Genomic DNA, 20,702 nt, shown 5'->3' on the forward strand with positions numbered 1-20,702 from the left:
CGGTAACATGTCTCAGGGGATATCAAGATTTGTGGGGCTCCCAAGTTTGACATCGGTTTTTATTATCTACACTTCGTCTTAAACTTGATTTTTATTATTCATATTATCTTTTCTTATTCCTCTCATTACTTATTATTTCTTAATTTTTCTTGTTAAATATTCTTTTTAGTCTCAGTCTAATACTATTCTATTACCGATTAATAATCCCTGGTACCGTCACACCCACTCCCAGATCCTGATCCCCCATCTTTCCCCCACGCGGGTGATGAGCGGGCGGATTGTAACAGGGCTACATATCCGCGAAGAAACCCCACCAGTGTCCACCTAGCTCAGATCCTACCTAACCTTCATGACCTATTATGTTGTATTTGTATGGGCAAGTACGGTAGGGTATGTGGATATGTTCAAAAGTACATACCTACATACATACACGAACGAACGAACGACCTGTAGAAACCAACTCCAACTTTTTCGTAGGATTCTCCAAAATGGGGCTCCAGTAATATACTCGATACCCCGAGCCCGCATTTCTTCACTTCTTGTTGGGTCTCATAAAGGAAAATTCAAGGACAAGAGGAGGAGGCGTGTGTCTTATTACGTGAGAGCGCGAGCAAGCGAAAAAGCGAAAGAACTCATTCTTAAAACCCAATTCGCCCAAGTTTGGGACTATATATAAGACATAACTAACCTCGGAATGACTATGAACCCTCTCTCCATTCAGAAGCTACGCTGCACCGCCTCCGCGCCTCTAAGCTCACTTCTTTTTGGTGTCTCAGTGTCACGCATCCGTCGGATACCACCTCGATGAAGAAGCATGCCGTCGTCGGCGGCGCTAAAAAGTCGTCGTGCGATCATGGGATCAGCATAAAGTAAGTAGCTGCCGCCTATGGGAGGAGGTATAGAGGCGATATGGAGGGCATGGAGTAAGTAAGTCCTAGGGGTAAGGTATTGTGTAACTCCACTACTCACTCATTCACTGCCTAGACCTACTAGGTAGCTATTAAAACTACGTACATTACGTGGGGAGGAGTATGTAGGTAGCTAGGTATAGGAGGGGGGTGTTCGGTTCGTGAGGCTACGTCCACATAAGCTTACTTGGGCCGTGTTGGGCTTAGGGCCAGATCTGCGATGGCGTAATGGAGTTTTATGTAGGTAGGTATGTATGTACGCCTGACCTACCTTGAAACCGGGAGGTTTGTAGAGACCCAGCTGGCATTCCGTATAAGCTGACCATGGCAATCTGCAGTCGAAACTCATCGAAAAGTCCATTGTACCCCATTCATTTATACCTACCTAACCTATAGCCATACAAGTACCTACCTACGTACCTATAGATAATACATGGTATACATGCGTGTGCTTACCACCACGCGAATCCTTCCGGCCACCGGCTCGCACATACGATACTCGATGAAGATACTACTAGCGCGCCATCCACTAAGGTAGCTGAGCTTACGCCCCCCCTCCGCTGTCCCTGGCTGGTGTTGCATCGCGTATTTGGGTTCTATCTATCAGACGAATTTCAGGAGTGCATGCATACGCATGCTACAGTAAGCAGGAACATTCACATACACCACGCAACGCATACCACACCAATACCCTAGGTACTATACCTATACTACAACTCATTAACTCCCCTATCCTTGAGCCAAAATGTTTCGAGAAGGAAAATAATAAAAAAAGAGGATGTGTGGCATCACGTCATTTGGGAGAATGTGGTATTTCGGGTATTTGTCCTGCTCTGTTCCATTAAAGAAGAATAATGGAAAAGCAACGACACGATGGCATGGGAAGAAAATAAAAAGGAGAATCAAAACAAAAAAGAACCGTAGGAGATCGACATCATTCATTATATTCCCTCCGACCCAAAACTGCGATATCGCATCCCGTCTAAATTTTCCTTCCCTAACTCACTTTCTCGTCCTTTCCTTTCTAGGCTTGGTAATAATGTCGCTTTTTTGGTTCTTTTTTTCCCTTTCCCCATCTCCTCCACCCCCCTCCATTGCTCTCCATTTCTTCTACATACGCATGTCTTAGTTGCTCAGCCCAACAAAAATCCCCATGCTACCCTGGTACTTCCCAAGAGGTAGTATGTAGAGGTCCACGCGTCGGATAATAAAAAAAAATCGATCGAGCCATGTGTTTATCGGATTTTGTTTGTTTCACAAGTCCTATTTCTTTTGCTTCTTTTTTCCTTATTCCGAGTCCTGTGATTATTCTCATAAGTTCCACCTTGAAGAGAAATCAAAACCAAAAAAAATTGTCGCGAAGAAAAAGAGTAAGTAAAGTTGAAGACAAGCATGAAAAAATAAATAAAGGAAGCCAACACACATAAAATCCCTCTCGCGAAACTCGTATCTATGAAACGGCAAAAATGGCGAAGGCAACCACAATAACAATGTCTGTCCTGCGCCTTGGTCCTCCCTGAATAACAAACCCCTGCTTTTTGAGTTCCCTTCCTGGTGATGATCTCCCTCTTCCGTCGTAGTGATAAACATGTCTTCGCTACCTGAAAATGCGCGTGGTGGACCGAAATAACCAAATCCCCAAAACTGTCTGTCCATTGGAAACCAATCAAGGAAGCAGGAATGTGCGCCGTATCCATAGAATGCTGATGTAATTGCTCTTCCTCTGCTGCACCCCCCCTTCTCCCTTTCTTTTATTTTTTATGTTTCGTTGTTAATTTTTGTTTTTTATCCTTTGCGATGTCTCCTTTGCCGTGGGGCTGCCAGATCCTTTCCGAAACTCCGATTTGCTAGTACCGTACAGAACAGGAAGTTCAAAAGTGCAAAGTGCAAAGCGAGGAGGGCATAGTCGCGAAAACACGGTCGTCGGGGGAAATAGGGGGTATTGAAGTGAATCAATCGCGCAAATGCGGAAGGAGATCGGGAAAAGGCGTTACGTATGCCGGTCGACGACTTTTAAGGCCATGAATCCGAATAAAATACGTGGTCGCTATGTTTAGCCGGGAAAGAGCTGATTTACCAGTTCGTGGATAGGTTCGCTTGGGTTGAGAGCCAGTTTAAAGCCGCCTCCGCGGCATCCTCTCTGGCGTTGGTGATGTTTCTTCCGTCATACCAGTAACGCGCCTCGATTCGTTTGCCGTATACGGTAACTATACTAGACCAGGCAGTACGGCCACCTAAGCACAATTAAGAGGAACATTGGTTAGCAATGTAACCAACTGACTAAATAGGAATGACAAGAAAGAAGCTATGCGGCTCACCTCGTCGATCAGAAACGATTTGGAAGTGAGGAGCTTGGATTTGATATTCACGGCACACCTCTAGTTGTGAAAGTTAGTTATACCTCTACTAGCTCCATGTGAAGTTTTATTATCCCACCTGCCAGCCGGTCTTGCCATGGCGTGCTCGAAGTCTGTTGTTGAGAGGACGGCATGATGATGGTGATGTTTGGATAGACGGTCTCGTGTATGTGTAAGGTAATGAAGAAAGCTAGCACCTCGAACTAAAATAAGAATATGTTTCTTCGGCGACAATGGAGTAAGACGACCAAGGTTGAGAGTTGAGGTTGATGGTACAGATGAGACAATAAAACTAGCGCTCAAGAACCGGGTGGAAGGTCGGGCTATGTAAATACCTTATATATTCGAGGTAGAATCGTTGTCCTCGCTTTTTTTCTCGATTAGGAAGGGAGAGACACACGGCCAGCAGCATGGACGAAAGATACTATCTACGTATACGCGTAGGCATCAAGGCAAGGAGAATGGTAGGTGAAATTCTAACCGCGACTTGTGCTGTGATGAGGCGACGGATGATGTGGCAGGAAGGGATTAGTTCGGTGCTCTTCTAGCTGTTTGCGCAACAATGCAATACGGCTGTGAAAGGGAAATTATTCGGCAGGCAAAGCGGCATCATGCATCGTGTATGTGTACGTGGTGGGTAGGCGATAGGTCTAGTTTTAGGGAGGCGCGCGCAAAAGTAGTGGAAGGAGAAGGATAAAGTAGGTAGGAGTAGGAAAAATATAGGTGAACGACAATTCCCGTTGCCGTGTTATGAGTTACAATTATGTATACCGGCTCCTACTCGATTATAACCAACTGCTTACTAGGGCCAATGGGACTAGGTAGATAGGAAACTTCCAAAGCAAGCAAACATTATTACTGAGGTGGGTTGGTTAAAGGATTGGTTTGGCTCTCCTTTTCTTCCGAACCATCTTCACCTCCTACTCCACGGCTCGTGGGATGGGAAGAAGCTAAGAGGTGTGTGTACATATGAAGTACCTTATGAAGTACCGTGTGCGCTGTTGTTTGTTCTAGGCAAGATGACTTATTATCCCCGAATGTGGGAAGAAGGAAAAAAATAACCCATAGGATATGAGACGGGTAAAAATAAAAATAAAAAATGAAATAAAATAAAAAAAAATATGAGAATCTTGTGTGGACAATGTGATAAAACATTGACGACCCACTCCGTACCGAGCAGTCCATGAAAATCAGATATCCATGGTAGAGTCATTCTTGATAAAAAGGAGACCGGGTGTATGTGCATACAATACATGGGACGTACATGCGGGCTGATGATAACCTGCATGGCTCCATACACATGAGAAAAGCAGTTTTGAAACGAGGTAGACGGAAAAAGAAAAGTCAAGAATTACCGTACCATTGCACGCACAAATTCGATTCCTAGGTGGGGCTTTGGGTGAGTACAGCTTGTGACAGCTCTTCCTGCGAAGCCCTCGCGAGCATGCGAGCAACAAGCGCATGGGGACAGGGTAGAGAAAAGAGAGGCAAGGAAGATAGCTCATATGTTGCTGTCAAACTTGGCGTAGTGACAATTGGTATTGTCCTACCCTACTACCCCAGTATGGAGATATTTTAATAAATAAAGTCGCACTGCGCTGCCGAAGGGTAATCAAAATTGTAACGGAGCCTGTATGCGCTTATTACGCGGCTGTATGACAGCGAAGTGAGCTGGTGGCTGACAGAGCTTTCTAGCCATCTACCATTTTGACCCGAGACCGAGCTGAGCAGGGCCTATGTCCAATGAGATGACATATGTAGCCCGCTGAGCTTTGTGTTATGAGAAATAGGCTCGGGGCAGAAGAAGAAGGCTATTTGACTGACCAGGTATTAGGAAGACTTTGATTGTTGCGTGACAATTCAGACCCAACGAAGCGGTTGAGCCGCGCCACGACGGACACCTACCGCCGTTGTGGCATCCTGGCAGCTGTGGTCAATAATAAATAAAAAAATTCCCCGAGTCTCGAGGGCGTACTTCGTACCATTGGAACACAGCCCGACTCAACGTCTGAGTCCTATCCAGGTGAAAATTGAGGCCAACAGCATGTAGGTATTCGCAGGATAAAAGAAGGGCGCTTTTATTAGGCACAGGATGTTTTCTGCCTAATTCGATGCACTACCTTTTCTAACGCAGCAATTACAACCGTAATCTTTCTTTTCTTGCTTGCTGTGTTGTTGTTTGCTTTTTCTCCTTGACAGGGGAGCCGTCAGGGGTGCCTCGCAACAAAATTTCGACCCAATTGATCGGGTCGTCGGATTGCGATTGGATAGACCAAACAGAATTGATCGAGGTACGGCTAGCGGCATAAAGACAACGGCGATATACACATAATTTCGTTAGAGAAGTCCAGCTTGGGGAAAGGGAATTAAATCCGGAGCAATGAGTAACTACCCGAACAGGTGGAAGTAGTTAGGAATGAATTGAGCTCAATGACATTTGTCTCCAGTCAATAATTCTTAACCGACGCTTATAGGGGTTAAGTTATGATATAGGTTACCTAGAGAGTAAGATAAAGCGGCAGCGGTCGAAAATGAGCTGTTTATCTATCCAAGCATTACTTTTTATTGTTGAAACAAATATCCTCAACTTGGCCATCTTATTTTTTTCGACCAGGCACACGGTACAAAGTGCACCCCACATTTACGTATAGCCGACTAGCTTGAAATTCGAATATGGGTAGTGGTAAGATGACAAGCCATAGGGTGGAACGCTTTAGTTCAGATAGAGATACGCTTCTTGCTTCTTCAGTTCCTCGGCTAGCTACGAATCCGAGGCGCAAATCCTGTTACGAGTTAGCTATCCCAAGTCCACGACGAGATCGCTATCCATTGCCTAGACAAAGCCGGTTCTCAATATGCATGTTCCGATAGTGGAAGACGGCGCAGGATGCACATCAACGGATGACTTCTAAATGCCAGTAATAATTAGCATGGTTGCTCACATGATGCCGCCATCTATGTTAGCAATAGGTAAGGCAAACGTATGTTCTTAGAGCTTCTGCCATGTGTCAGCCCTGCGCACCTATGTGAGTTATGCTGCGAGTGTCCGCCCGTCAAACAGGCAACCGTGTTTGACTGTTGGTTTGTAAGCTGGTCGGATGGCGCATAATGTGGGTTATGAGTGTAAACCCTGATTAGTGACAGTTCCGTCAGGATGGATCGTCGGGAGGCAGAGAAAGAAACGTGTAACGACCTGGCGCTTGAATTTTACGCAGCATGTACTTCTAGATGAAGACGAAAAATGATTTGGCCTACATTTTTAGCAGGGGGCTGTAGAAGTACTCAGTAGATCCCGTAGGAGTTAATGTGGAGGGCGGAACACCCCTGTGAAGATCCATTCAGCACATCCACTTTAGCCCATGAAAAAATATTATTAGGGCGTTGTTGCAAGGGTGTGCGGTGTGAGTAGACGGATACTTCCCGTTGGCTTCCGTTTGAAAAAGATATTAAACAGGACATGTATAGCGAAAATATAGGCTATACGACTCCTTGAATGTAAGATACAATGTTGAGCCGACATTTGAAGGTACATTATTGTCGAGGTATTTTGCTTCGAAAATGATGAACAAACGGGATCCTTAGTCCCTTGCCGTTGTAAAGTGAAACAGCGTAGGGTTTGCTTGTGAGACCGGTGACAAAGATCGAGACAGGCTGGGGTAGATTAAAGAATTGTAATCATGACGGCACTGATAAGGGGCCTAGATCTCTGATTTCTCATTAATGATATTTTACGTGATGATCATCTTCGACGAAGGACAGCGCGGCGGCCCACGAACATTCTTTTCCTCCTCTTGCAATTTCAAGCCCTGGTCATTGGTGTTTAGTACCGTTACAGGCGTATAAACTTGGAACCAGAGGTGTCAGTTATCTTTACTTCTTGAGTCATGTTGCGAAAGACGACTTCCCGTCGGCATGATGCAACATATGTCAAGAATGGTTAGCTTCAGATTAAAGCGTCCTACTCCAATACCCAGGCAGCCTCGGGGCCATAGACCTCAGGGGGGGTTGGCGTTGGCGCTGGCATTCGTATTGAAGCCTGAATTTCGGTTTATCCCGTCCGCTCGGGAAGGCTAGGTCAATCAATAGCGAAATATAGTAAGGCAACGAATGACCCTGGCTAAGACTTCTGGTAGATAATCGCAACGTCACACCGGTAGGACAGACGCACCGTAACACAGCATCGATGAGAAGTTCCCGTTACCGCCCGCCAACCGATCATTAACAATCCGCTTCTCATCGCATACATCGTCTTCGAAATTGACAGCTGACGAGTCAGGTCTGTACCTAGATCGAAGGTGTCACAGTATACACAAACGAGGAGATGAGCAGGGACGTGTAGTGATCATATGGAATTGTATAAAGAATGTTGGCAATCATCAAAATGATGAGATCCAATTAGTGATAGATATCCAACTTATTATCCTTGTATCAAACTTTCTAAGATTGTGATATATTTGACGATCATAGTGATAATTGTTCTAGTTTGTTGTTTGAAGTTCAGTCTTGGGTTTGTTTGGTCGTAGCTTGGATTTTAGATTCGCTGGACTGGACTGGACTGGGAATTCCAACTGTAATTAGATAAGCCTAAGTAAGTCCATGGTGCATTGGGCATGTTTCTCGGTCAGTGATAACCCCGGATTCCGCCGACATGCTAGACTTTGCACGTGCACTATACATGCGCTGTGTAACATTTCCAATATTTTCCTTTCCCTGTTCTGGCCTAGGTGGACTTAAGTACCTAGCTAGTAACAACTGGGGAAGAAGCTACAGGGCAGGTACGGCGTAGGGAGGTAACAAAACTCCGGTGGCTTCAGTGAGGTAACAGATGGTCAAATGACGCCAATCCCGCGTGGGCCTAGGAACAAATCTGAACCTCGGCATCTTCCATCTTCCATCTTCCATCCCATCCCCTTTGTGATCACGCTCCATCTCACTTGTAATCTCACTATACTATAACTTTAATCAACTTCATCTTTGCATTCTATCGTTGTAATATTGCCAATATAATTCTTGTTCTTATTTTCGGTTGTCTGTCGTAATAATTTCCGATCCGGTTATTTTCGTTGCATTCCAAGTAAGAAAATAAGGTGATTAACAAATAACACGACGACGAGGCAACCAATCCGAAAGCCAGGATGCCTTTCGACACCGAGCTGACGCGCCGCCTGGGCATCAAAATCCCCGTCGTTCAGGGTGGGATGCAGCATATAGGATATGCTGAGCTGGCTGCTGCCGTGTCCAACGCCGGAGGGTTGGGTATACTCACAGCCCTCACCCAGCCGACACCCGAAGATCTGAGAACTGAGATTCGGCGGTGTAGAAGTATGACCAAGAACCCCTTCGGCGTTAACATTACCCTGTTGCCTGCTCTGGTACCACCAAACTATGCCGCCTTCGCTCAGGTCGTCATCGATGAAGGCATCAAGATCGTCGAGACCGCTGGCAACAGCCCCGGACCAGTCATCTCCCAGCTGAAAGCCGCTGGCATCACCATTCTCCATAAGTGTACCACCATTAAGCATGCACAGAGCGCCATCAAGCTCGGTGTCGATTTTCTCTCCATAGACGGGTTTGAATGTGCAGGGTGAGTAAGATATCCTAATACCGAAATTCAATAGGCGCATAGCTGAAACACGCATCGTGGGTGCATAGACACGTGGGCGAGTCAGACATTACCAACTTTATCTTGCTCAGCAAGGCACGTCAAACGCTGAAGGTGCCTTTCATTGCGTCAGGGGGCTTCGCCGATGGTCAGGGCCTAGCGGCCGCGCTGTGTCTCGGCGCAGAAGGCATCAACATGGGTACGCGTTTCATGTGCACAGTCGAGGCCCCCATCCACCAGAAGATCAAGGAACAGATCGTCAAGGCCCAAGAAACGGACACCGCCTTGGTAATGCGGAGGTGGACCAACACCACCCGGCTTTACCGCAACCAGGTCACGGACCAGGTCGTCAAGATCGAAAAGGAGAGCCAGACTGGCGAATTTTCCGAGATCGCCCCTTATGTAAGCGGGAAACGAGGTCGAGAAGTCTTCATAAATGGAGACCCTGAATTTGGTGTACGTCGCACGATCCCCATTTGTCTGCCTACTTTCTTTTCTTGCCCCCCCCTGGTCGCGATTGTTAGCTGATTTGATGATAGGTCTGGACTGCCGGACAAGTTATTGGTCTCATCCATGATATCCCGACCTGTGGCGCCCTGCTGAAGAGGATAGAGAAAGAAGCAGAGGAAACGCTAACGTCGAAACTTTCACTAGCCAAACCCCAGAGTAAGCTGTGAAAGGGGGGTACATTGTGCCATTACCCATTCCGATTAGAATGATCCCGGCTTGTGGATTTTGCGGTGTGACTTATCACGAGCATAACGTGGGATTTCACGTACCATAGATACTCTGCCAAATGCCGATTTAGATATTTGACAAGTCTTCTAGACATATCATTGGATCTCAACGATCCTTTCTCATGTTACAATAATACGGAATACGATTCTAGATTCAAAGAATGCGCCAACGGAATTCAAATGTGCCATTCAAGCCGAAACATGTATATTCTCAAGATAGCCTTTTCTCTTCTCACACCCTTCCTCGTCTCTGCCGTGGACGCTAGTATAAGTATTGATGCCTTAGTCATAGCCCATAGTCGGGACTTAGTCATACCATCACGAGTATTTCTCCCAGCCCCCTTCATCTGTGCCTAACGCTCCACAAGCAACACAACGCCGGTATAACATAACCCGGGAATACACCCCATGCGTCCGCGGGTCCTATGGGGTATCATTCCCAGGTGTTCGCATAACGACGGCGTCACCATGCACGACATCGAGTCCAGGACAGAAAGAGTCGAAGCTGCATATCTCTCACGAGGACTAGACATGCACGATGGAAGCAGGTCATCGGCCCGCAGTGCAGTTGCATACGAGGCGAAGCAGCAACAGAAGCAGGACGCGAAAACAGGAAATCCGAGATTGTCGCTTCTGCTTCGATTCGATCTATGGGTCTGTGCTACTCGGACCAATCTTAGTAACTATTTGGCGATATCCAGCGAAGCACGTGCGGGTTATGAATCAGCAACTAGCTGACGAACATTATCTCGCTGTGCTGTACGTAAGACGTGATGCTACCCATTACCAAATAAGATAGAGTACTAAGCAGGTAATCACGAATGTCACCGTTTCGCCTCATATGATATGCATCATCTACCGTATCATTACTGTCGCCCGTATTTATACCTAGTGTAGATCTTCAACGATACCCAAGGCGCAAAATGCACCGATCTCCCGTAGCATCGCCGACGAAGACGATTGGTTTAAGTGCTGACCACCCATTTCGCCTCACGATCCCGCTGATATTGGTACCTGATCAAGTACATTTTGGCATTTTTGCCCGACCTCAGGGTAGATGTAGAGACGGAAGCATCTCTCGATAAGCTAACACAAGATTCTACCACTTCCTGTGCAGGGCTAGGTAAATAAAGGGTCCTAAAATATTACATCAAATATTTTTGATCTTGTCTAGCCTCATCTTGATCATGGTTTTCAGCTAGTGTGAAAGTGCCGTAAGGTACTATGATATCATGGCGCTATTTAATAAAGTGGCTGGGATGTGAGACAGAATCTAAAGCGAGAAGCGATCTCTACCTGAAGCCTATGGGTTTCCATGGAGTCACAGTTTACTCTAGAGAGTCCGCACTAATCGAATTCTTAGTACTTCACACATTTTCAATACCAAGCTTTGGCTCGGCTATAGGTCACATAAAAGAGGTAATGAGACGTCGCCTAAGTAGGAGAGAGAATGGTTTTTAATTGAGTACGGTCAGGTCTATACACGCAGGTCCATATCCTGCTACCAGATCTAAACTACTCGCTCATGTATAAAAGGCATCGTGAATAAAATATCACGCGGCAAGCGCCTTGTATTTTTCCTAGGATAGCCTTTCTCCCACCTCTTCTATGATTGGTGAACCAAATAGCAGTTATCACTTAGTTGTCATCCACAGCGACTCTAGGTCTCTAACCTGACTCGTTCGTGATGAGCTTGGTGATCTTTCCGATAGCAATCGTTTGTCCCTAAAACATGTTAGTTAGTGTTTGAAACAAGTGAAATTTGAGTGAAAAACATACTTGATCTCTCAGAGTGAAACGACCCATTTGAGGGTAATCCTCGAACTTCTCAATACACACCGAACCAGCACCGCCGATGACTTCCATCCTCGCGATGATGCTATCACCCCTCTTTGCGTGGGTCGGAGGATTCCTGCTCTTTCTGCCTGTGCCCTTTTCTAGTTTGTGTAGTAATGCCGAAAATGTGACTTCTTCGACAGCGGAGTGGACGTGCAAAACGCAGTTGAAGCCAGCGGTCAGAATGCTTTTCAGTTCGAGAATCCTGATCTGCGCCTCAAAAGCCGAAACGTTGTGGACCAGACGCTTTGGCGAGCAAAGCACGAAACCTGCCGAAATATCATCTTCTTCAATGCCTCGAAGCCGTATTCGGACCTGGTCACCACATTGAGCGACTTGGATTTCCTCTTCCGTTTCACCGTAGAGAGCTGCAATATCGACCTTCTCTTTGTTGGGCATCATAATTAAACTCATGCCCTTCTTGCAAACACCGGCTTCAATCTTTCCTTCAACCATTGTACCCATATCTCGGTACTTTCCGCTAATGGCCATCATGAACGGGGCGTTGACCTTTCGTTCAAGCGCTTGCATGTTGTCGAGGTATTCGAGAAGGGAAGGACCATCGTACCATGGGCATAGTCCTGATGGGATACGATCTTTGATACCCATCGTCTGTTGAGCGGCGATGGGCATGAAGAAAACATCAGTCTTCAGATTGTACCCAGTACCCTTAAGGAACTGCGCCAGCCTCGTGGTACATTCCTTATATCTCTCTTCGGACCAATTGACGGTGGGGTCGTCCATCTTGTTGATCACAACAACAAGCTTGTTCACACCCTGTGTCTTGGCAAGCATAGCGTGCTCGCGGGTTTGGCCACCTTTCTCGAATCCAGTTTCGTACTCTCCCTTTCGTGCACTGATAACAAGAATACCGATATCCGCTTGAGAGGCACCTCCGATCATACTGGGAACGTAAGTCTTGTGGCCAGGAGCGTCTAGAATACTGTATTTCCGCTTTTCGGTTTCGAAGTATCCTCTTCCAACCTCGACAGTCTTTCCCTTGGATCGTTCCTCCTTAGTCAAATCAAGAGCCCATGACAAATACCACGTCTCTCGGCCCAAATCTTTCGCCTCCTTCTTGTACTTGTCCATCGTACGCTCATCAACCATACCAGTTGCGTACAGGATAGAGCCACCAAGCGTCGACTTGCCAGCATCAACGTGACCAATGAAGATAATGTTGATATGTTCTTTTCCGTAGATTTCCTTGAGGGTCTCATCATCGACGTCTGCAACTTGTTGGTTCGCAACTGCTTCGGCGTCGCGAGCCGCGGCCTTGGCTGCCCTCGAAGGACTCGAGCGACCGGAAGAAGGTGTCGGTGATGTCTTTCCACTAGAGCCTTTGGTTGACTTAGTAGTCTCGCCGGTCTTCTCTATGGCCTTGGCGGCCGTCACCTTGGTACCAGCATCGGCGGATGCTTCCTTCTCAGCCTTTTCTGCCTTGGGTTCATCTTTCGGTGGTGCTGGAACGCCGATAGACAGGACCTTAGCGGTCTTAGGCTTTGGTGGGTCCCCACCTATGCTTAAGACCTTAGTACCTCCCTCTTGTTTGGCGACAGGCTTAGGCGCGTCGGCAGCGGGCGCGGCGGCAGGAGAGTTTTGGTCGCCTCGCTTGGCGATAGTCGGTACAGCTTGCTGTTGTTGGTTTTGCTGTTTGGGCTTCTGTTGGGATTGGGATTGTTGTTGTTGCTGTTGATACTGCGCATACGATTGTTGTTGGCCTGATACCGTTAGTATATAGCGATTCCCTTGTAGCAATAGGTAATACCGTATCCCTGGTTATATCCACCTTGCCCGTAGACATTTCCGTATCCTTGGCCACCCCCACCACCGTATTGACCGTAGCCGCCTTGGGCCCCGCCATATTGAGGGTAATAATTCTGGCCTCCGTAGTAACCCTGCTGGTAGTTAGGCACGTAACCACCACCACCACCGTAGCCTTGACCTGGCTGGAAGGTTTGTGCGGTGGGTTGGAAAGAAGCAGCGCCGGGTCGGAACGTTGCTGCGGCGGGATTCTGTGGTTGGTTGTTGAGGTTCATCTGCTGAGTTTGCCTTGACAGGTTGTCATCCTGCGCGGCGGGGTCATCTTCCCAAGAGTTGAGATCAGCCATGTTTTCGGGTTACTCTTTGAAAACGTCGGGAGTTGTGGTGGTATATTTGATTTATACGAATCTCGACAGGTGACCGATATGATGAAGAATTTTAGTGGGAGAAAGAAGTTGTTGAAGGTCTAAAGATTGAGGTTAAGAAGTTCGTAATTGTGCGACCGGGAATTTTCTGATTTACGTGGGGTAGTTGAAAGGTGAGTGGATAGGTTGTTTGCGGGACAAGGCTAGCTGAATTTCTAGCAAGAAAAAAAAGTAAGTGAACGACTAAGATAATCTTAGATCAGGTGAGTAGGGTCTAATTTATGGAAGGTATCAAGAAGGTCCTGCCCAACTTTGACCTGATAATAGATCGGACCTTGACTGTTGAATTTGCGGCAAAGGTTAAAAAAGGTGAAGGGAAAGAGAACCTTGACTGCAAGTTTAGCGGGGTGAGAAGTTTTGCCCCGCCAATGACGGAGTTAAATCGATCCTTTGGTACGATATGAAGTAATCCAGTATGGGTGCCTTAAACATGCGTTTATAGGCAGAGACTATTATGCAACTAGATGGCTGTATATACTTAAAGGCTGTTTACTACTCTGTTTGTTACATATGTACGCCGGTGTATAACGTTTGGTAGGAACGCGGTGTGCTCATTCACACTCAGGAAACAACAATGAACTTCTCCCTTTTCTAAATCTTGAAAGTGTAAAGTCTACCGAACAAGTAGCTTAAATGTATTTGTCTACTCCAATTCCAAAATTCAACAAAGTGGATTTACCTTTGTTCTTCTACTTTTTTAACTGTGCGGCTTGACCGATTTTTATAAGTTGGGCATCCATTCTGATTGCCCTTCATGGGGGTAATCGAGACTATTTTCCCATGCTTTTTATTCTTCGAGGTTGTAGTGAGAGCAAACAGATAATAACAACACCTTTACATTGTCATGGATGCATTTCTATCCAAATTATCCTATCATGCTACTAGCTATGCCATCCGATCCTGTCTTGCCCTGACTTCGACCTATGTCATTCAGCAAGGGTCAAGATTGCTCAAGGTGTGTAATTAGTAATTATCCTCTAATTTGTTAATTTGTATCGCATTTATTTACCAGCAATACGGTATGAACACCACACAATGACTACCCAAGCTAATCATTTATTACGCAGGATGTTGAAGATGATCCTCTACGGATTGAATTAAGTCACCTGCAACGTCGGTTGGCTCGCAAGATCGAGGTAAGTCTTGCTTAATTAAATTAATTGAATGTAGGCCATTCGCCGGCAAGGCCCCTGATTTGGTGTCATATTTAATAGTCATAGCTAACCTCGAATAGCTCATCTCTCCAATTCTAGAGTCAATCGAATTCCGTTATGCGAGAGGAAACTCGGCGCTGGAGGCTGTGGTACGAACAGCGCAGGAGCTACGAGACAATGTTGATTCCCTTGGAAAACGCCTCGAAATCGCTGCCTTGGCAGATGAGTCACAAAAAATTAGGGGGGCTAAGAGCTCCTCTGCGGCTGCTCCTCTGCGGCATCTGGAGATCAAAAGCATAATCACGGACGTCAAGCAGCTAATCCTTGACATTGACGACTCTATACCTCTTATCAACCTTTGGGTGTCCGCAATAGGGGGCATACAGACTCAGCAGTCAGGATTTTCGCCATCCCGTTTGCTGCAGGCCAGCATGCTTGTGAATGTCGGAGACACTCAATACATCCTCGATCCCGGTAAGCCGATGCAAATTGGCCCGGACTTCACGCTGTCTCTTTATATGCTATTTCGTGCCCACGCGAATTCGGGTGAGCCTTACGGTGTAGAAGATGGCCAACGAAAACCAATATGGCAAGAAGTGATACACAAGGCCCGAGTTCGGCTTCGTCGCGTACCACTCAACCATGATCTTCCCGGACTTAGTAATGGTGGTAACACCGCATCGCCCGTGAATTACGCTTATCAGCTTCAAATTGTGGAGGACCTAGATGACGGACGAGTCCATACATTTGAACATAACGATGCGCAACCAGGTTCTTATGACGGGCTTGCCCTTGCGGGTATTCGAGAGGCCATCCCAGTGCATCAAGTATCAAAAATGTTTTATGCTGATGTTGGGAGGATTTTGAATATTAATAACGAGGATGGCGCCTCGAGCAATCCCGTGCTTCTACTGAAAAGAGACGCTAATGCTGTACCCCCAAATAGGGAAATGCTAGGTGATACAGAGCAAATAGCACCGGCAAAATTGATTCAAGATGCAGACGACAGTATTATTTCCGACGATACATTGAACGGCGACCCTCAGGATGAGATTAATTATCAACTCCGACGAGAAAGTGAAGCTGCCCAGGAGATTATACCGAAATCAGAAAACTCACAACCGAGAAATCCTAATCTTTGGAGATTTCCACAAGACTTAGACCCGGAATGGATAGCTCTCGAAGTATTTGAAATAGACGATGATAACGATACGGACGCTAGTGACGAAGATGATCACACTGTAGAAGACGACGATGCAAAGGACAAGGATGGAGGATCATTAAATGACGGCCTTCAACGCCGATTAAAACCGCGTCCTTCCGTCGATTCGAATTTAGTCGTACAACTCAATCGGATGAGTCTTGCGTCTTCTTCGCGACCGTCCTCCCGGAGTTCCGAAGCGCTTATTCCGGATATCGGAAAATTCGACGAAGAGCTAATTGAACGATCTCCCTTCGGCGCCATTCAAACATCGCTCTCTCTTCTTGAGATGTTACTCCGTCTTACAAGCCTACAGGAATTTGAACAAACTACTCACCTCGCTATACCTGACCACGTATTGAGGTTCTACCTCGACGAGTCTTCCTCGCGGGCAGATGCGGATGCTCCTGTTCACCGTGGAGTTGGAGGGGGCCGGGGCTAATGGCAAGACTATGGGTGACACGGAAATGGGCATGGTTGATATGTACTAGGCAATAGGCACCAAAAACTTTGGGCGTACAGGCGTGTTTCTCGGCGTAGACCGCTTCGGGGCTTGTTAAATTGGCTGGCTGGCATACAGTGTTCACGGCGAACATTTCGCTAGATAAATAACGATAATGTAGAACGTGAAGCTGTCCGCGGTGTAATTTTGAACGTGAACATCGCCTCTATGTACGCTCGAGAGACATCAGATGAGTACATATACACTCTAGTATTTTTCTAGTAACATTATATCATCAACTTCGTGCGAAGCGAAGCGAAAACACACTGTGGAAGCCATCCGAATCATTACCATAATTATTTCATAACGCACTTCATTACTCCATCTATCCATTGCGTTACCTAATCCATCCATCCATCAATCATGAACCAACCAAGGAACGGTAACGACAACACCTGAATCCGCAACGCCGCATACCCTCCAAGTCCTCATTTCCTGTGTACCTACTTAATTAGGTATCCAGGAATGAGTTCTTACCAACGACGTCCATAAATCGAACTCTCATTCCCACTCCCCCGACTCCCATGAGAATTCTTGCTGCGCATACCAGCCAGGGTAGCATTAACATCATTGCGCGCCACATCCTCGTTAAAACTCTCGTCTCCTGCACCACCGCCTCGGCCTCCACGTCCCACGTGTCCAAACAAATCCATCATCTCCTTGAGACCGAGCTTAAGCGCTTCCTTCCTAGCACCACCTTCAATAGCCGCCTGCGCAAGCAGTCGTTTCTTTTGTTGAAGTTCTAGGATTCGCTCCTCGACGCTGTTTGCTACTGTAAGTTTATACACGATCACGTCTACGGTTTGTGTGAGTCGGTGAACACGGTCGATGGCTTGTTCCTCGACGAATGGGTTCCAGAAAGGTTCGAGGATGATAACGCGGCTGGCAGCCGTGAGATTTAGACCGAGCGCACCGCATCGCAGGGAGCAGAGAAGGACGCGCACGCGCGAATCTTTTCGTAAGCCATCGAGAGCGGCTTCACGCGCGTCATTTTTCATGCTTCCATCGTAGCGCGTGTATTTAATGCCTTCCTTGCGGAAGAAGGGTTCAACTAGGTCGAGCATACTAGTGAATTGAGAGAACACGATGAATTTGTGGTCGTGGACTTCCTTGTGTAGGAGTGAGATCAGTTGTCGGATCTTGGCGGACGCGAGGACGTGGGGTGTCTTTTCCTTCTCGCGGCGGGATCGGGAGTATGCGACTTCCTCTTCGGAATCTGAGATAAGTTCGGATTCGGAAATACCAGTATCGTCGTCTTCAGACTCGGATTGCGATTCCGAATCTGCATCCTCATCTTCCCCATCCTCCTCATCGTCCTTACTACTTTTGCCATCATCATTTTCATCACCCTCATCATCGTCATCGTCTTCCTCGCTATCTTCAAGTTTGGTTTTGCTTAGTTTAGACTGAATCGCTGAAATTGACTCAATATCATCATCCTCGGAATCCGATTCATCCAAGGCCCGTTGAAGATCTTCAGGCTTAGTATCATTGCCGTCATTAACAATAAAACTGTTCAATTGACTGCCGTCTTGTGTCTCCTCGTCTTCGGAATCTTCCGTGTTGATCGTGTCACCTTCACCCTCGGCGTTTTCGTCGTCCGTGCCACCGGCTTTACCCAACCGTAATGATCCTTGCTCATCGCTGGAGACAATCCAATCGCCTTCCTCCTCCTCGTCATCACTATCGAGGATTGCGCGACGGTTTCTAGGCTTTCGCTGTTTAGCGACTTCGGTCTTTACTTTTTCGCGGACAACTTGCTTGACCTTGCTCTTCTTCTTTTTCGTTCTCATCTTCGGAGCTTTTAGGTCTCCTCCTTCCTCGTGGTGCTTGAAGTACTCTAGATCTTCGTAGCAAGCCTTGCATTTATCTGAACCAGGCTGTCGACTTTCGCGGTCTAACTCCCAGCCGCAAATATCGCAATGCTTAGCCTCTACGTCTAGTCCACCGAGGAGATCCGCAAGAGCGTCGACATCGGCATCGTTCTTCTTTGGTTTGGTTTCTTCGGATAGAGCATCCTTGTCTTTCTCAAGCTTGCCTTCGACTAGTTTCGGGTGGTCGCAAGCTTGTCTCAAACGCAATAGAAGTACCAAAGCGCTAGCATAGTTGAGCTTGCTCTTCATCATTTCCTCGATACTCTTATCCGTTCGCTTCTCCAATCTGTCGTAGAACCGTCTCTCCGCTGGCGTGAACTCAGCCGCAACGGTCACAACCTTTCGTTCAGTGACCTTGAAGCTTTGGGCCCCGCTCTTTTCGCCATCTTTGGTTTCCTTGCCACCGGCGTTGAGAGCTCCGGCTTCCTTAAGGATATCCTTGGTTCGTCGCTTCATGAAACACTGTAGCAGACCATGAAGACGACGTATAGCAACTTCGCCCTTACCGTTCTTCATAGGCAAGTCGAAGTGATCCTTCCACTCCCGAAGATCATCGTACGGTCTGATTCTGAGGAACTTGACTAAACTTTGTAGTTCATCCAAATTGTTCTGCATTGGTGTACCGGAGAGACACCAACGATACACACTTCGAAGTTCGCAGCATGCTTTTGTGGCCTTGGCATTTCTGTTCTTGATTGTATGGGCCTCATCTAGGATAACGCGATACCAGTGTAGGCCAAAACAACCAGCTTTTACAGACGCCGTGGTGTGGCCGAATTCGGACACAAGGATCTGGTAGGTGGTAATGACTACATCGTATCGGCGAAGATCCTCAAATCGTTTAGTACGTTGCGGTCCATGGTGTACGAGTACCTTCATTTTGTGTGATTCAGTGACTTTCTCCTTCAATTCGGCTTCCCATTGGCGGATGAGGGCCAAAGGTGCAACAACCAATGTAGTCTTTTCTACACCTTCGTGTTTATCTTTAGGCTTCTGGTTGGTCAAAATAAGTGCAATAGATTGAAGAGTCTTTCCTAGACCCATGTCGTCAGCGAGAAGACCACCCTTGGGCACCTTCCCCTTCTTGACAGGACCAAGTTCACGACCTCTCATCCATTCCACACCCTCGACTTGATGTGGTAGAAGTCGAACAGCGAGTCCTTCTACATGTGATTTGTCTTCGCCTTCCTCTTCCTTTACTGCCTTGTCCTCTTCATCTTCTATAGAGCCTTCGAGCAAGGCTTTGATATCGGCAGCAGCTTTCTTGGGATCGACGTGTGTGGAGAAGACACCAGGCTGGCTATAGATCGAGACGGGACGGCCATCTGGGACGGAGATCGGGTTACTAGCCGATCCTTCCGGACCAGGAATGGCGTTAAACATGGCAGGCGGTGGAGGTTTCTTGTCCTTAAAAGAAGGCTGTAACGGGCCTGCGATGCGTTGAGGTCGGTGGTGTTCGGGACGGTTCTTGGGTTGGATGAAAAGGTTCGCGTATTTATCATCCATGTTTCCAGAGAATACTCGAGATTTAATAGCAGGTATCGGGGCTGGGGCTGTAGTGGAGGCGGGGTTCACAGAGGTAAAACTACCCGCGGTTGAGCTTGATGGTCTTTGTGGTTTTTCTTCTGGTTGACTGGGCTGTATTTGGGAATTGCCGTTTGTTTCGTTCGAGCCTAAGGGACGCAAAGGCGCCTTAGGCGGCGCTTGCTCCTTGACCATTTTGTGATGCTCGAGATCTGGTTTCTCGGCCGATTTTAAGTCGTTTCTAGGCCGAAATTGGAATTTCTCGCCTGGCTTTCTTACTTAGGCGTAAGTATTAATGAAGCCTTGTATCGAGGAGCAAACGAAGAGTGAACAAACGGTAAACAAACCTCATGAAAAAGCTAGAGTTTATTGAGGGGGTAATTTCAGAAAGGTAATATGGACGGGTATAGAAGAATATCCATAGGCAATTCTATTTTCTTGCAATGTATTTATTATATGCCTATTGACTCGGGATTATTTGTTTAGGCTAGACGTTTGTAGGTTTGCCCAAGATGTTGTAACTTTGGAAGTTGTTGTTTACCTTTTCGTTCGATGACATAATTTGCCGGGCCAACGAATTCTATCAGGCGTCTTATCTTTCAGGCAGCCATCTCACAAGCCACCAATGATTACTTAATCAAAAGGTACCCCTCTAGCTAGCCATACAGTTGGGTTGCATAAATTTGACTGTGTTTCCGTTACCCCGCATGAGTATACAGTGTATTAGTTTCATTAATTAATACAGTTTTAGTGCTGCTGTGCCTTCGTCTAAATTTCAAGATCCATGCTAGCCATCTTCACCTTCTTCCCCTTCTTCC

The 20,702-nt window shown here is 46.8% G+C and overlaps 5 protein-coding genes across 5 annotated transcripts; 2 read left to right on the forward strand and 3 right to left on the reverse strand.

Annotated features, from left to right (window-relative positions):
- Positions 1–2,772: 2,772 nt before the first annotated feature.
- Positions 2,773–3,759, reverse strand: F4822DRAFT_292688 (uncharacterized protein). The gene is made up of 3 exons (XM_051455058.1): positions 3,345–3,759; positions 3,227–3,286; positions 2,773–3,142 (listed from the first exon to the last, which is right to left on the reverse strand). Exons 1-3 carry the CDS (start codon positions 3,397–3,399, stop codon positions 2,982–2,984), a joined length of 276 nt encoding a protein of 91 aa, XP_051313584.1. The 5' UTR covers positions 3,400–3,759; the 3' UTR covers positions 2,773–2,981.
- A 4,111-nt stretch (positions 3,760–7,870) lies between these two features.
- F4822DRAFT_292811 (2-nitropropane dioxygenase family oxidoreductase) lies at positions 7,871–9,778 on the forward strand. The gene is made up of 3 exons (XM_051455059.1): positions 7,871–8,849; positions 8,918–9,323; positions 9,407–9,778. The coding sequence occupies exons 1-3, from the start codon at positions 8,401–8,403 to the stop codon at positions 9,542–9,544; spliced, it is 993 nt and encodes a 330-aa protein (XP_051313585.1). The 5' UTR covers positions 7,871–8,400; the 3' UTR covers positions 9,545–9,778.
- A 1,264-nt stretch (positions 9,779–11,042) lies between these two features.
- On the reverse strand, positions 11,043–13,961 carry F4822DRAFT_407661 (P-loop containing nucleoside triphosphate hydrolase protein). Its single transcript, XM_051458516.1, has 3 exons — positions 13,209–13,961; positions 11,384–13,161; positions 11,043–11,329 (listed from the first exon to the last, which is right to left on the reverse strand). The coding sequence occupies exons 1-3, from the start codon at positions 13,549–13,551 to the stop codon at positions 11,273–11,275; spliced, it is 2,178 nt and encodes a 725-aa protein (XP_051313586.1). The 5' UTR covers positions 13,552–13,961; the 3' UTR covers positions 11,043–11,272.
- Positions 13,962–14,195: 234 nt separating this feature from the next.
- Positions 14,196–16,693, forward strand: F4822DRAFT_292831 (Ran-binding-domain-containing protein). Its single transcript, XM_051455060.1, has 3 exons — positions 14,196–14,584; positions 14,697–14,765; positions 14,864–16,693. The coding sequence occupies exons 1-3, from the start codon at positions 14,474–14,476 to the stop codon at positions 16,424–16,426; spliced, it is 1,743 nt and encodes a 580-aa protein (XP_051313587.1). The 5' UTR covers positions 14,196–14,473; the 3' UTR covers positions 16,427–16,693.
- Positions 16,694–16,959: 266 nt separating this feature from the next.
- On the reverse strand, positions 16,960–20,079 carry F4822DRAFT_430559 (SNF2 family N-terminal domain-containing protein; the record flags this gene model as incomplete). Its single annotated transcript, XM_051461320.1, has 1 exon — positions 16,960–20,079. The coding sequence occupies one exon, from the start codon at positions 20,077–20,079 to the stop codon at positions 16,960–16,962; it is 3,120 nt and encodes a 1,039-aa protein (XP_051313588.1).
- Between the last annotated feature and the right edge of the window lie 623 nt (positions 20,080–20,702).

This window comes from Hypoxylon trugodes, assembly GCF_022578975.1.
Source record: "Hypoxylon trugodes strain CBS 135444 unplaced genomic scaffold F4822scaffold_6, whole genome shotgun sequence".
Classification (NCBI taxonomy): Eukaryota; Fungi; Ascomycota; class Sordariomycetes; order Xylariales; family Hypoxylaceae; genus Hypoxylon; species Hypoxylon trugodes.